This window comes from Triturus cristatus, chromosome 9 (genome assembly GCF_964204655.1).
Source record: "Triturus cristatus chromosome 9, aTriCri1.1, whole genome shotgun sequence".
In the NCBI taxonomy this organism is placed as follows: Eukaryota; Metazoa; Chordata; class Amphibia; order Caudata; family Salamandridae; genus Triturus; species Triturus cristatus.
Genome location: NC_140592.1, coordinates 40081767 through 40098726, shown reverse-complemented (window position 1 = coordinate 40098726; position 16960 = coordinate 40081767). Strand labels below are relative to the sequence as shown.

General features: G+C 42.6%; 1 protein-coding gene across 6 annotated transcripts in view; it reads right to left on the bottom strand.

Annotated features, from left to right (window-relative positions):
• The window catches only part of QRICH1 (glutamine rich 1), a 308643-nt gene that overhangs the window by 175134 nt on the left and 116549 nt on the right, over positions 1-16960 (bottom strand). For 4 of the 6 annotated variants that reach the window (XM_085624337.1, XM_085624340.1, XM_085624339.1 and 1 more), the window contains exons 3-4: positions 7544-7657; positions 1021-2058 (exon numbers count right to left, since the gene is read on the bottom strand). In XM_085624337.1, the coding sequence (XP_085480463.1) occupies positions 1021-2058; positions 7544-7657 (1152 nt within the window). The remainder of the gene's footprint in view (positions 1-1020; positions 2059-7543; positions 7658-16960) is intronic. The other 2 variants (XM_085624341.1, XM_085624342.1) reach the window with 1 other exon arrangement.

The window sequence follows — 16960 nt, the reverse complement described above, 5'->3', positions numbered from 1 at the left end:
CTAACCATCGTAGCTACTACAGCGAGCGGAGGTTTTGGCGATTCATAGGACATCTTTCTATAAGTGAGGTTGCGTGGAGCATTTATCATTAGTTGCGTTGCTACTCTTAGGCCTAGCTCTAGGTTTACTCCGTTATTACAAGGTATAAATATCTATGAATGAATTAAAACACCTAGATGTTTGCCATGTGAACCAAACAAGGCCCATTCCTTTTTTCTTAAGGAATTTTATGGATGCAAGTTAAGGGCAGTGAAACCTTTTGATTTCTATTAAACTGGAGAACTGTTATTTAACCTTGCCCCCATAGTTGATTCAAACTTTCCCCACTTGTGTGTGCAATCCACACCATTTTTACTTTTCTTTCCATTCCCCAGACCTATCCTACCTTGGCGAAAGCATTGAGATCAGACTCCATTTATGGAGACCAATAAAGCAAATCAATAAACCCAGAGCATCAGAATGTGGTGCACTTCAGAATCTTCCTACTATAGCATGGTCTGTACAATCAACAACATAACCTTGACATATTTCCGTCCAGTCATTTAGCCCAGTTGAGTTATGAATGATACATTAATCTACAGCGGTACATCTTTCCATTAAGCAGGTGGGTGAGTGTGCATCCTTATCATGGTACACGGAGCAGGGGGTGGAACAACAGAGCCTTGAGCAGCAAAAGAAGACGGATGGTAACAGGACACTAAAAAGAAACAGTGTGGAACACGGCACTAATCACACTAGACCTCTGCCGCCGTCCCTTCTGAGCACTCAAACAGTTCTATCAATGTCCACTAAAAAGGTTTTGCAGACTTTAGACATCCCATTTCTATGAAACATTTTACGGTATTCATTCAAGTTATACTCCATGGATTTTTGCACCAACTAAGTTACTGAAAAGAAAATACAGTATTTACGTGGAACTGGCATCATGCTACTCTACATGATTGTGGAGTAGAGTGAGTATTAAACAACTTAAATGGCATTCTGGAGCCAAACATCAGAACTGCAATCTGTGCCACTTACTGAACATGTAACTTGCAGCAGCTGCTGCTGTTGCTGCTGCTGCTGCTGTTGATGCGATTGTTGCTGCACCTGTTCTTGCAACATTGTCTGCTGCTGGGGGTCCCATATCTGCACAGTATGTCCTGCATTTTGGTAAGTCCCCGCTACAGTCTGCACTGCCAGAGGAATGTGTATATTACCATTCATAAACTGTGCAGGAAAAATAGAGTTTGCAAGTGTTTGCACAATTTCCTCATGCGAGTTTTTCATCCTGTCCTTGTCATCCTCTAGCTTAACTGTCGTCAAGGTGGTTGGCGAGCCGCTCATATGGACAGCATTGTAGGCTTCTTGAGGGATGGCAATATGAGTTATGTTTTGCTGTTGGAGATCACCGCGTGGCTGTGCAGAATATACAGGGATGGTCCATGTCTCTCCAGTTGGACTGGTAATGGTCCCGGTGGCACTATAAAGGTGTGCACTGTCCACCGTCAGCAAGTCTGGCCGTAAGGACACATAACTCTGCTGCTGTCCCTGTGGGATGGCCAACACTGTGGCAACTGGCTGCCCTGAGATAGCATACGATACTGTAATGGGCATGTCCACTTTACGTTTCTTCACAGGTTGAAGAACACCTGAACTACTGACCCGCCGCTCTCCTTCGCGTGGGGATTCTTGCTGCGAGGGAGGCGGTGAAAGTGTCCCAACAGTTTGGATCTGGATCTGCTGGCCTCCAGAAAGAGACTGTCCAGACACAAGCTGAGCATGGATGTGCTGGTGCTGAATGTGATCCTCCTGAATTTCAGACGCTTGGATCTGGTGAGCCTGCACGTGTTGCACCTGGATCTGGCCCTGCTGCAGCTGGGAGTTGGACAGCTGGTGAGAAGGGCTGTGACTTTGAAGGGACTGGTTCTGTAGATTCTGGGATGTCTGCTGCTGCTGTTGCACCTGGTTTTGGATCTGTACTTGGACCTGGATCGGCTGCTCCGAGGACTGATGCCCCGTCAACTGAGGAGAAAGTTGCTGAACAGTTACGTGTTGGGGAGACTGGTGGACTTGCACCTGAAAAACAAAAACCATCAGTGAGTACCGTTTCAAAAGCTTTAGTGTAATGCAGAATCAACATCACTCCAAATTAGCTGATTCAATCCATTTCAGCTGTTATTACTCAACAAACTGGCAAATGTTATAAAATCACTTCAGGCATATTGAGGATGGGTGCAAAACAGAAGGAATAGGAGACGCACCAGGAACATTGCATTTAGGGCTTTGAAATGAGTTCAAATTCAGGAAGAGTAGCTTGGATGGAGATCGAAAGTAGGCAACTGCTAGCGGCAATGGGTCTGGAGGATCGATGGAGACCTTTCCACCTTTGGAAGAAAGGATACACCTATTACTCCGGAGCGCACAAAGTGTTTTCCAGACTGGACTACTTCCTTATTCCTAGTTCGGAGTCCCCATAAGCTAGTTGACACCCTCACTCATGTCAGAGGCCTGTCAGTACATTGTCCCCTAGAGCTAGAACTCCAGATTTCCCTCAATGTTCCAGACGTGGGTGGGGTCTTAACGCTTGGTGGCTCCAGGACCCCACAACTAAAGCCCATATACGGATGGCCATAGAAAACTATCTGAAGACTAACAAAAACTCAGTTGAAACCCCTGTAATCCTTCAGGAGGCACAAAAAGTCACGATCAGGGGATATCATAAGTTACATTTCAGACACCTGAAAGAAGTGAAGACTCGTAGTTACTGACCTAGAGACATGCATCCTTGAATTGGAGGTGGAATACGATTGGTCCAGAGCACCCGAAACACTGAGGAATTTACTACACAACCAAAAGACCTGAAAACAGCTACTCCTTTACGAAACATGGACACTGTGGCTCGCCACCCAATGTTGGGTGTACCACGGGGGGGGGGGGGGGGGGGGGGGGAACAAGGCAGTCAAGATCCTACACAGTTTATGTACCAATACGATTCACACAACTGATAACACCCAGCAGACAGGGGAAGCGCTGTTGCCTGACAACTCGCCTCTTACTACAAAAACCTATATGACAAGCCGCCCAAGACAGATCCAACGACCCTTTGTGAAGGATCTCCCTAAACGTACCTTGGATGACAGTGAGAGAGACTAGCTCGAGAGCGTTCTCACACTGGAGGAAATGGGCGAGGCCCCGTCTCAACTTCTCCCAGGGAAAACCCCAGGTTCTAGCGGAAACCCTAGAATTCTTTAAAGCTGAAAAATATTTAGTTCTCAGCCTGCTATATGAGAGATTTTTGTAGGCACAGTAGATAGGCATGTTACTTCCAAACTAGTGCCTTGAAGACAGTGGTCATACCCAAGCGCGGTCTCTCCACCCCCTATCCGAACATCACTTCTTCTACCACCACACATCCCTCTTAAATCAGAAGTCAAAATATGGGCTACCCAGTGGAGCACGACCCTTGCATGGCTTTGCTGGGCATCCACGCAGAGGCGGAGGGGAGGGGGGTGCCAGAGCTGTAATTTCTTTAGGTTATTTACAGCTCCGGCACACACTTACAGTCTATGTAGCGGAGTTTACAGACATTCTGGATTACATTCTCCTGGAGGCTAAACTTTTATTAGACAAACTGTCCAGACACAAAATCTCCTTAATATCTTGCTCTCTAGTGATCAATTCGCCTGAATCCTTCAATCGGTCATGGGAGGTCTGGATGGGAGCTGTGGGAGAACTCTCTAAAGAGGACTGGAGAGAGCACTGCACCCCCCCTCCACCCCTCCGGAATCTGCTATAGCCTCACAGTATGTACTTATACAATGGAAATACCTCCAGAGGGTGTACTACACCTGTGAAAGGGTTTCTTTATGATGCATAACAGAGAGATGAGACCTTCACACAATTTGCAAGTGTTGAGGGCTGCAACCATTCTGGGAGGGGGTGTTGATGTGGGTGGGGCATGTACTAGGCTCGACCCTACCCAGAGACTTAAGATTAGCATTACTCCATATCACGACCGTAATAGACATGGACAGATATAGGGCTGCGCTGTTATGACTAGGGCTGGCAAAAAGATACAGCGGGGCCTGGAAAAGCATGGAACCCTGTCATTGGAGAATTGAAGGACAGGACTAGACAATTGCATGTTGCTTGAAATCCCTGCTCTATAAGGCCAGTGGTTGCCCACAAAAGCAGTATACGGGCTGTGTGGTGTCAATACAGGGGCATAACCTTTCAAAGAAGTGAAATTCTGTGCCAAGTCCAAGACGAAGAAATTCAGATGCATGCCGCTTATCAATGATTTGAAGGGCGGGAGTGGGAGCAGCTGAAAATCAACATTCACTATGGTCGAGTCTTTTGTTGTAGGGACACTGTGGGAGACGCATTTCGATGTGTCTCGCTGTACTGTATTTTCTCAAACTTCTGTAAATAGCCTGTTCTTCCTGCATTTCATGCCATACACAAGAAAACAAACAAAATGTTTCATTAAAATAATATAAGAAACGAATTATGAGGTTTTCAGGCAGGACTTATCATTAAAGTATCACATGCACAGACTTTGAACAAGCAAATATAGGCTGTGTGATGAATACAGTAATATGGAAAACATAAGACTCTAGAATCTATAGTGTAAAACAAAGGGTTGCACAGAACTGTGTACAGAATTACATAACACAGCTTTAGGTGTCCTTCGGATTCACTAATAAGGTGCTCATTGTTGCACTTTACTTTTCAAAGTTCTCACCACAATGTACATCCCACGGCTATTTAATATTTGTAAGCCTCCAGCTGAGCCTTAGAGGACCGGATGTATGCTGAACTCATTGCATTAATAGGTTAACAGTAGCATATCAAGTGCAAGCAAGGTGAAATGGAGAGAACTATTCCTCTGCACTTCAAAAAGATGCTTTGGTTGTTGAAAATGGAGCACCCTTTACCAAATTTGCAAACAATATTTCCTAGAATTCTGTCAACATGTTTGAATCACACTTTAGTAAATCAAACAGATCATGCCTCTTCTTGTGGGTCCTTTGAAAAATGTAGAGGTAAGGAGATGGTAGCCTTCAATGAAGCAAGGATGAATTATAAAGCCAGACTATGGAAGCAACAGTTATCTAGGCGTGCAGTAAAGCTTGATCAACTGCGGATTTCCAAAGCACTGCTAATATGCCACTTCAGGAAGTGGCAGAAATTACAAGATAATCCAGAAAAGCTAGTGTCTGGAACATTCCTTATATAAAAATTGGAACTGTTTACAATTTAATTAATTTCTAATTTCAGATGAGAATATTATGTTTGTGTAGCTCCATTTACTAATCTATTCTTGGCTCGAGAAGCTTGCTGGCAAAAGAAAAGAAGCTGTCCCAGTCCTGAGTTGCCCGTCTTTGAGAGGGTCAATTCTTGCCACATTAAAGACCCAAACAATGTTCAAGCACTGGTTGCATCTCCTAACTATTCTCATGGAGCAAAATGTCTAATCCCACCCGAGTAGCAGATTGTAGGATGGTACTACATGATTGTATACATCTTGCTTAGATACAAGTAATGCAGGTTTGGTTGGTCTACCAAAACTCTCTCTCCCCATTAACCCTGTATCTTCAAGGACGTTTATGAACATCATAGAAATGTATACAGTAAACCCTTAAGGCGAAAATGTGTGTCAAGGGCCAAGGTACTAATGTCAAGGGTAGTTTACAATCCTGACAGTCAAGGAGTTGCAGCTGCATTCAATTCTGCAGCTAAAATAAGTTCAAGACAACAGGATGGAATTACTTTCACTGTGCTCAGCACACACAACCACATTTGGATGCAAACCGTAATGTATGATGTAAAAGTAAAGCCAATTAATTCAGCATGCAACCTGAACTTGTCCAGACAGCGGTCATCACTGGTGAGTGCCAGTTTAGAAGAAGTCCCACTGTCCGGTAACTCCACGATTTTGTAAGGAAACTATGCATGTTGTGGTTTTGCATACCGCAAATGTAGCGGGGAAGCAATGGAACACTGAAAAACGGTGTGCGCAACATGATTCCAGTTACAAGAAGGAAGTTAAAAAGCTAAGTACTACTGTGGAGAGGGGAGTGTGAATAATGCTCTTCCGAGAGATCCGTCTCCAGGTTAATTCTCAATTGAAGGTGGTTTCAAGTGCTTATGTCATTTGAGTATGCTGTTCTAGATCCTGGCTGCCTAGATGTAGAAGGCCTGTGTTCAGTATTTTTTTTTACTTGTTGTACCTTGCTGGCTCTTGTCTGATGGTAAGAATGCTAGAGCATTTTTGTGGACACCTTGAAGATGATGCAAGCTGGTTTTGAAGTGGATACTGGTCCAGGTGGGATGCCAGTGAAGTTCCTAGAGCTGGGGTGATGTGGTAGAACTTCAAAAAGACTTTGAAGTGACTCGTAGGATGCCTTCAGGGGTGCCCAAGTAGACTCGTGTTGGTCGCTGAGCAAGGCATTTGTGGAACCGGATGATGGTTGCTAAATTATAAGAGTGATGTGTAAGATGGTGATATTTAATTTATGTATTGCTTTTAAAGAGCTGCATTTAATGTTTAATTCAAACTTAAGTGCACTGGAGAGAAGCTTCATCACCAGTGACATAAGAAAACTAGCTGGAAAGTGGGAGCAGTAATGAGTGGGCACTAGAGTTTTTTTCCAAACTGGGAGTGAAAGCCCAATCGTAAACATCTAATCGCATATTTCATTTGCAGGCTGAGATACCTATAGCCGCTTCACTTAAGAGGATAAAACCCATTGAAAGAGGAATGGCCTTCGAGTTGCTGCTTCGAGGTATTCTAATTTTTCCATTATCATGCTTGTGATTCCCTATATAAAAGGTTTATGACTCTTCTTTGACACTCGCATATTTTTGGGGAGTGTGCTACTGTCCCTAGAGTAATATTCCTTTTGTCAATTGCTAATTAGCAAAGAGCTGAAGGTCAAACTGATGACAAACATGGCAAGCTTACTTCTCTACTTATTTTCATGTAAGAATCTACCACATTATGCCTGCTTCCTTGCTGAGGACTAAGAGAAGATCTAGTGCTTAGTTATGTTCTAAAACATTTTGCCTATGCTCTCTTACTGGAGTGTATTTTACTGTACTCCAACGGCATTTAAGTACCATTGTCCTGGCAGTCCAATTATATTTAACTATCACTTCATACCACAAAAAAGTCAATATGAAAGCCCGGCAGAGCACTCCATTAGGCCAGCCGCTTCCCTCCCACTTTGGACAGAACACTGTCAGATAAAGAAAAGTGTGAAGGCAATCGTAACTTAAACTTTTTGAATTAAGCGTGTATATGGACAGAGCAGGATTAGGTATGTCTGAAAAACCTCAGCTCAGAAAGAACTAGAGGGTGTGAACCTGACAAACGGCATAAAGAACCTTACAAAGCAGATGGAGTAAAATTACACTTAGGGTAGCCAAAATAGCTGAACAGTCAGCACTGGCTCACCCAAATTCTCTACTTATGGACTTCCAGACCATGAGCAGAGCAGAAAACGTTATACCAGCATATCAACAGTGTAACACTGATCGCTAAACCTGGGAAACTAACCAACAGATCTTCTGATATGCCAGAGTCCTGGGACTCCTCTGGGGAGAGGCTGGGTCGGCACTGCTGGGGGTTTGGGTAGTGAAGATTCCAGGGCCTGGCCAGCACTTCTTGGATCTGAAAGGTGACAGAATCAAGAATGGAAAACAAACTCAGCCGTGTGCATTCTTTTCATTTTAGTCATTTCCCAGAGATCACACTTGTGCCAGTATTAAGGATTATTTTAAAGTGACAAGCATGGACTAAGCAGTGCATCATTTTATCAACCAAAAAACAAATTACTGGCTGTACTTTTAACTGCTGCCACCATACCATAGCCATAACCACCACCATCAGTTAAAGCTCATGAACTTGAGAAAATGGGTAAGGGGTTACAACATTGCTGACCAATTCAGAATTCTACAAAAAAAAATACCCTCCTTAAGGGAGATTCATAAAATTAATACATAAATTCGAGGGCTATTAAGTTATTAGGACACAGTTTTTCGACTCCGTTGTTGACAGCTGCAAAACAGGACTATCTCATGAGTCTTTGTCAGGTTCACATCCAGTGGTTCCCACACACCTTCCCTTTGCTTTCTGGAAACATGGCTTTCTTGCCAAATAGACTAGTCTGCATGTGACCGCCTCTTCCCACTAAACCATAAAAACATTTCGCACACTGCTTTGCATTAAATAAAGTAATCCTTTGCTAGTTTACTTTCAGGGGCAGAACACAAATGAGAAAAAAAAGATCTGCTAAGGACCTCAGAGACATTACAACAATAAAAAAAGGGGAAACTGATGTATTTAAACCACTGCTAGTGTGTTTCAGTTTTGGAGTGTACACAGTAGATGTCTTTCCTCAGATGGCTTTGTATATACAAAAAGATAAGGTTAATGACAACTGACAATAGTGCTTAAGCACTCCTATATTTCAATTGTTCACAGGCTTGGTCATGCAAGGATGCAAAATATTTATGTGATTTAGAGACCAAATTTCCAAATCTTTTTCATTTCATTTAGGTTATAAAGTTCCAGCAAAACACAGCTTAAGCAAAGCTAGGTAGAGAATCACTTAAATCTCTGGAAGATACTAATATGAAAGTGGTATGTGAGAAGTAACTTTCTTACCCAGGGCACGTCTTCCATAGACTCACATGATTGGTTGAAGAGAATACAAAGCTAATTTATAAGAGTAATTTATAAGAGAAAGAACTATCTACTTGGAGAAATTCTCAAGTGTCTTGTCCACATTAGGAATCAGTGTTCACATCAGTGTCGATGCAACAATACTTGTAGAAAACATATCTGGACCCAACAGACACCATTTTTATGCTAAGTGAATAGGTCTTTTTGTGGAAGATGTACAGGCATTTTAGGGCGTCATGGACAAAGATGAAGCCGCTTTCGGAAACCCAAACCAGCAAGCATGCTTCTGTTACTGTGATATGTGTATAGAAACAAAGCACCCTTTTTGACCTTTGTAGTATTAGGTAACACAGAAAGTGTTGTGTTGCCAGTACAAAACACCCCCCCCCCCCTCAAAAAAACAAAAAAAAAAAAGTTGAAAATAAATTGAAATTAAAAAGGGAAAAAACGCAAATTTTCTCAGGACCAAGAATGGCCACAAAAAGAACCTTATCTAAAAATAGTAGAAGGCTCACCAACATGTTAATGCATACATTTTAATAGCCTAAATAATGAAAACTAATAAAACTGCAATAAAAATATAGCACACAAAAACCTTTGCTGAAATGCTGTACCATTTCGCTAAATTAGCCAGTCAAAACAAGAGGATTTACAAAAAATGCATTTCTTTTTTTCATCCATGTCAATTACATGTTTGGTGTATACATAAAAGGATTAAAAACCATTATTAGTTTAATTTCTATAGGTCTCTTCTTCCTCTTTTATATCCGCCATTTTGGAAAATGGCAGAAGGGTTGCTCTGAGGAGTTATTTTCTGTCTCGAAGATACTTTACCCCCAAAACCTATGTTTTGGCACCAAAATGAAGTATTCGGTCTTAAGTGGTCTAGGGGAATGGTAATCAAGTCATTGTTTTTATTGGTATTTGGGGAACAGGTATTACTCCCTATGCCTCTTCCTTTAAAATTGTTCCCACTATAAGAACCTCTGTAAAATGTTTTTGAAGTAGAGGTTTGCACTTGGGTTTTGTATGCTGACCAAGTGCTGGCCGAGGTGGCAGATCTTGCCCCTTGCTTGTAATTGGATGTACGAAAAGATCCACAGTATTTGCTGGTCTGTAGGGGCCCCTACTGATTTTGCGACCTCTGTGTCCAATTTCAATTTCTCAGGGCCTGTATCCACTAGGCCTGGGCGGTAAATTTCGTTCCGCTCGCGGAATTTGTGATATTTTGACATTTTCGCGATCCGCGGAGAGCGCGAAAATGTCAAAACTTTCGCAACCTGCCGCGAAATGGAAGTATTTTTCCTGTTTGCGCTTTAAAAATGCATTCTCACGCAGGCGGTCGCGACTTACCGGGTCCCTGCGATCGCCGATGAGTTTTCTTGTCCGTTGGCACGCCACAAGATGTTGGATTGTTGGTAGCCGGTCGCGCTATCCTGCGAGAGTTTGCGATTGCGAACAAGTCATTGCGATCGCAAACAGGAAATAAGCATCGCGAGCAAGATGGCCGCGCCCATAAGCGACCGCATGGGCAAGTTGGAAATATATTTCCCCGCGAGCACGCAAAAACTCATCACGAACAGGCAGGAAAAACAATCTCCGCATCTTCGCGAAAGTTTCACATGCTCGTGGAGATTTTGCGCAATTTCACGATAGTTTGCGAAAGTCGCAAATTCCGCCCACCCTTAGTATCTATCCACTTGAGGTCCGAAAAGATGTCCCTAGTCAAAAGGTAGATTTAGGATAGCCAGTCGTACCTCAGGCTTAAATCCTGAAACCCGTAGCCATGCATGCCTACGTAAGAGGCTACTGGTGTTTATACCTCTGGCAGCAGTGTCAGCTGCATCTAATGCGTATTTAATGGAATTATTGGTAATGAGTTTTCCCTCATTAACAATTTCTTGTCTCCCATTTCTGTGCTCCTCTGGAAGGCGTTGGGAGGGGCCCCTCCATTTCATCCCAGTGGACTAGGCATAGATTGCTAATAGAGCTTGACTGTTGGCTATACACCAATGTTGGGCTTCTTGTGTAGCAAGACATCTTCCAGAAGCATCTATAAGCTTATATTCTTTCTCTGGAGGTGGTGCAGCTCCTGATGTTTGCAAGTTGCCCCTCTTCAATGCATTTGAGATTACTAAAGAGTCTGAGGTTCACTGGCCTTTAATAAGGGAAGGATCTGACGGTGCCGCCTTGTATTTGTTGTCAATGCGTGGTGTTATGATTCTCGCTTTGACGGGGTCCTTATAAAAGGCCATCTACATGACGTGTCATGCCTTTAAGTAATGGTAAATATTGTGCCCCACTTTGGCATTAGAGAGTCTAAAAAAAATTCCTCCTCTATTCAATCTTTATATAGGTGGACCTGGTGGAAAGCTGCTGCACTTGCTTTTAAATCCTGATATGCAGAGGCATCATCAGGTGGTGATGGCATTGTGGGATATAGATCAGGGTCTGCATCCACTTGTGGTTTAATGTCATAATCACCCCAAGCATCCCCAGTGTGTATGTTTTGTCGAATGTCTTCTCCTATTGGTGAGTGAGGAGACATGTCACCTGCCTCAGATAAGTGTGGTGTGTGATGTGGTGGAGTAGATGGTGGAAGTGGTGGTTGTAGGGTAGGTGAAGATTGAATAGGGTTGTGCAATGGGCGAGTGGCAGCATCCTTCCTCTTCTTTTTTAAAGATTGAATAGGGACGTCCAAAGCTTCTTCAAAAGGCAACTGCTTTTTAGAAGATTATGGTTTTGCAGGTTGGAGCACTATTCTTTTAGTTCCAGGCTGAATCTGGAGTCTTTTTTGTTTCGGGTCGAGCCATTCTTGAAACTGCTCGAGGATCGCTCCGGTAGAGATTTCGGTACCGAGACCGAAGACCGAGAGGCTGCAGACCCGGTTGTGGAGGAGGTGGGGGCCCCTGCTGCAGGCCAAAACTTTTGGTGACAAAGCCGTTTTTCAGTGTGCGCCATGGCTTTTTTTTGCTGTGGCGGACCATGAGCAGTCTTTTCGGTTGAAGCCAAGGCTTTGGATCATGGGTATAAGCACTCACATACCGATGCTTCTGTGCCAGCTGAAATCATCATCATCATGGATTGATAGTGATTCCTTTTGTGCCTCTTCACCCTCTTGGTGTCCACGGAAGATGTCCTCCGGTACATTGCCGCTTGCTTGCACTGCATTTCTTGTAGTCTAGCACGTCGGTCTTGAAGAGTGTTTTTAGATCTAAAAGACTTGTAGGCCTCACAGCTTTCCTCTGAATGATCAGGCAAGAGGCATAGGTTGCAAAAGGAACGTTGGTCAGTAGGAGGACAATTCGGACAATAACGGAACACAGCGCGTTCCATTAGCATGTCATTCTCTAAAGAATGTTGAAAGTGTCGGACATATGCCTGGCAGGGCGTGGCCTGTGGGAGCAAGCCAAAGACGCGCTACGTAGAAGGGTGCAATAAACTAACCAATCGAGACAATATCGTCACATGGAGATACTAAAGAACCGAAGGGAACCCGAAGGAGTCTCGAACAGGGTGCAAAATAACACATCCGAAACAGGCGGAAAAAAATTATCTGAAGATGGCGTCGATGACCATGCACATTATTACTAAGAGGAGGAATCACATATCCTCGTGACTCGAAGAAAACTTCTTGGAACAAGAACAACTTGTAATCATCCGAGTCCAACACTAGATGGCGGACTTATGCAAAGCATGCGTATCCACAGCACACATGCCTCAAACATTATATTTATCACTTCTGTTTTAGACACATTTTCATAGTTCACTCCATTTGTTTTGGCACTGAATATTTGAGAAGAGCATATCGACCGGGACACACATCTTTTTGTAGCACAGGTTTTGCAAGTACATGTACGTGTAAGTTCCGTGGGTAGAGGTTTTAGAAATGTCATAGGTTTTAGCACCCTGTCAACATCTTCCCAACCAAATTCACATGGATCTTTCTCTACATATACATACAAGCAGAACGCTCTTTTCATGTGCCCATGCAAAGAATGACATCGGTGGAAGGTCACTTAGCGGGAACGTTCTCTTGAACTCACTATACCTAAGATAGTTAAATGTGCAACAGTCAGAACTCGTTTTTTACATACAAACACACAAGGTATTTTTCTACTTCTTTAAAGTCACATTCTTCTTCTGTCTCAGCAAATCTTTAGAAACTTCACAGGTTCAGCAACTCCAATTTTGCTCATAGGTAGGGTCATCCCCAATAAAAGTATGTGCCTTGATAAAAACACTGGGCATCTCTTGGTCAAGTTTCTTGTGCAGAACATGAAAAGGAATTAAGTGTCTTTTCTCGCCTGTTTTATAACCTATCCATAACTCCGACAATCCTTGACTTATAAACATTGCAAAAAAATCTAAGTAACACAATAACAACGTCTGTGTAGTTTAACAGTATAATGACTCAATTGGAACCATTTTGAACAGCCCACTTAACATGTAGCACAACACAAAGGTTGGCTTCCTCTAATTTGCTGTAAAGTTCTTGAACAATATGGCACGTAGCGTTTGACTATCATTCCACTTGCAATAATTGGAAACTCGGTGTTCACTGAAACATCAGCAATGTTTTGGCGAGTTAACATCTCCAAGTTCATCTTGTTCGATGTTGATGACCAGAATTTATCAAGATGCACAGGTATAGGTGTTGAATTTTTGATGCAGACATTCGTCTGATTCCTCACATTCTTTGACAGATAGTTCAAGATAACTAAAAGACAATGTACAGTTCTTGCAAGGTGCACACTGACTTCGAGAACAGTCTGAACGAACTCTCTTAAGTTTTGCATGGATAAAAACTTGACCATTTACAATTGTGACATAGTCCACAACAACGCAAAACCAAAGGAAATGATGGACGGAGTGTTGAACATTGCAAGCACTCACCCCCAGTCAACTGATCTGGGTTTAATCCATCACCGTTCTTTAGCCCACTCTGCCACCCCAGTTCAGACATGGCCATATGCAAATCAGTCTGACCCCGTGCCTCATGGGAACAGTCCAGCCCGAACTGCCACTGGAATCAAGCTATCCTGGCTGAAGAGGGGTGAAACCCCTGAAACCGGTCCTAGGATGCTTGTTTCCAGTCCAGGGAGGACCTGGCTTGGCAGTTCGGGCTGGACTGTTTCCATGAGGCACAGGGTCAAGACTGATTTGCATATGGCTGGGTTCAAACTGGAATGGCATGGTGAGCAAAAAAACGATTGATTTAGGCCTAGATCTCTGTAGTGGGGTGAATGTATGACATTGTTCTGCATTCTGTCCATCAATTGTTGTTTTTGCATTTGTCACCCCGAGTGGGACGGGTATGCTCAGACGTGAGTCCCGTGCTCTCCATGCCACTGGAATCAAGCTATCCTGGCTGAAGAGGGGTGAAACCCCGAAACCGGTCCTAGGATGCTTGTTTCCAGTCCAGGGAGGACCTGGCTTGGCAGTTCGGTCTGAACTGTTCCCATGAGGCACAGGGTCAAGACTGATTTGCATATGGTTGGGTTCAAATTGGAATGGCATGGTGAGCAAAAAAACGATGGATTTAGGCCCAGATCTCTGTACTGGGCTGAATGTATGACATTGTTCTGCATTCTGTCCATCAACTGTTGTTTTTGCAATAGTCCACAACAACAGCATTTTTCAATGAGGACACCTTTTCTAATTGAAATTCTTCAACTGAACGTTTTTTTCCAAGCTCTTGTACAAGTTTGTGCTTCACTGGTTTGGTGTCAGCATCTCCATCAAATACTATGTTTGTTGGAAGAAGATCACGCGACAGAACGTCCTTGATAAATTCACCCTTTTTTTTGCTACATTCATCTCTGTGAGCTTGCCAAAATTGTTTTTTTTTGTAACCTGTTCTGTTGTAGCTGGTTGGACGAAACTCTTACGATGGCAATTAAAACATGCAAGTTTAACTTTAGCGATTGTGTCAAACAGCCTTTCCTCTTACAATACAAATCTCTCCTGCTTCAATTCTGCGTATAATTTCAATCCATGTTCAAAGACATCTAGTAGACATGATCTTATATCGTTATCCACATATTGTTCGGTCACGAAGTTGTGCAGCTGCACAGGATTAGTTGTTTCAAAGGGGTTTCCCTGCTGCTGCATGAAATGAAGAAGGCTGCCAACTTATTAAAACATTCCCCTTTCTTACCCACGTTTGTGGTGAGGAACAGTTTAACGATGGTCCATTAATTTTGAATTTGTCATTTCTCTGAAAACATTGCAAATAGAAAGGAATTCATGGTAAACTAGCTGCCATTTAGCAACTTACTCACTTGTACGATTCTAACCAACAATTCCCTTGGAGCTTTTCTGTGATCTCTGGTTCGTTTGGTCTAGTTTAATATCCGGACTCATAGCATAGAAACTTCCCTCTGTTTTTCACCACAAAATGTCTTTGGATGAATTTTCTGTAAAGGTATGGTTTCTCCAACTCTAGCTTCTTCACTCTATCCAAATACCAGAACCCATATCTCAGGTAGTTTATGCAATGGAATTCTCAAATCACAATAATCAGTCTTCACGTGCAGGTCCCAATAACTTACCGATCAGCATGTACAAAGTTCTTCACTAGAACTATCATGTGTAAACATTTTCCCAGTACTTGAAGTGTATTGAACATTGCCTGGCATTGCATTATGTCTTTTGAAGTGCACCCTGTGCCTTGTTCACTTCTAAGACAAGATATGCAAAACCAAACTTGTCATTCTTGTTTCAGAAAGCTTTCCAACAAAATGTTTCTATAGACTCAGATATGATTAGCATACCTTGTAACGAATAAACAGAATGAGTTCCACTCAATACTGACTGGACAGTTTTGCTTCCAAAGATTTCAGCCTCAATCAGTGCATCGTCTATGCCACATCCACGGAGATAACTTCCTGAACACCGCAACGCAACTTTTGTCATATGGAAAATGGCCAACATTGGCTAAAGATCTTAAAATTGTACCGGATTGCACATAAAAATGCAAGCTAAAATATGGACAACGCCTTCATCGCGGAAAATTGGCAGAATAGGCTGGTCTTCAAGCTGAGCAAGGACATTTTGGACATGGTCACTGGAGATGGTATTACTGGTAAAAACCCAACCTTCAGTGGGACGGTATTCTGGGAGATCAGAGCATGATTTCAAACCCACGGAGGAACTGGCTTTTCATCTTCCTTCAGCGAATAAACAATATGATAAATTTAGTTAAATCAGTTTTGCAGACTGCAGCTTCAGGTAAGAAGATCCGTGTCCTCGGCCGCTTTGAAACTTTCTGGTGGACTGGGACGTGTTCATGGCTTGTACTGATTTTGCACACGTTGGAAAGGCAGTTGGGTTATGAGTTTGCAGCTTAGTTTGTTTATGCCTACAGCTTGTTTTCCAGCAGCTACTTCATTGGTACGGTCTTGAAAAAGCACCATGGCAGTATCATGTGAACTGGATGTTTCAGACAAAGAAGATCCGTCTTCAGATTCTAAATTATCAAGAGCAGCAATTGTAAATTCTTTCCTGGTTAAGTGACTTGGAAGCGGTATGCTATCGGATTCACAAGATTTTATAGCATAAGCGGTCAACAAGTTCCTGCTCCGAATTATGTCATTGTAACTTGTTGATACACCAATCCTATTCATTGAAGCGATTAGCTCTCTAATTTTGCACTGGTCATTGATTGCGTGGGCAGTCATGTGTAGTGGAGATTTCTTTTTGCCGTGATGTAATTCATAAAACAGGATTTGGAAAAGACAGTACATTTGCACAGTATAAGCCCGTCAGTTCATGGGATTGTCTTCCACTTCTTCGCTTAGATCTTCAAAGCAATCAATAATGTTGTTGGCTTCTGTTCCAAACTCAAGAACTTTAGTTTGTAACATCTTTGCTTTGCTCATATTAACCAATTATGTAAATGTTAAGACAACATCAGGCATTCTTGTAGACTTCCATGATTTGCTAAGCTCTGAGGTATCACAAATTTGTCATTAAGTCCAAAACCTAAATCTTTCAGGAATTTTCTTGAAATGATTCCTGCTGATTTTACTGCATCCTGTGATCTTAAGGCAGCAAGAACTTCAGGAGTTAAATACGCTGAGAACATAATAAATGGCTCATTCTTTTTGTTAGAATTGTCATTGTACACTCTCACCAAATAAATCTTACTTTCATTATTATGGATCAATACAGTTTCATCAATGTTGACCATTATTTCTCTGGTCTCACTGATTGCAAACCCGTAGCCAGGACTCAAGAGTGGCTTTAAAACTTCCTTTGCTTTTTCAAAAGAATGCAAACTTAACT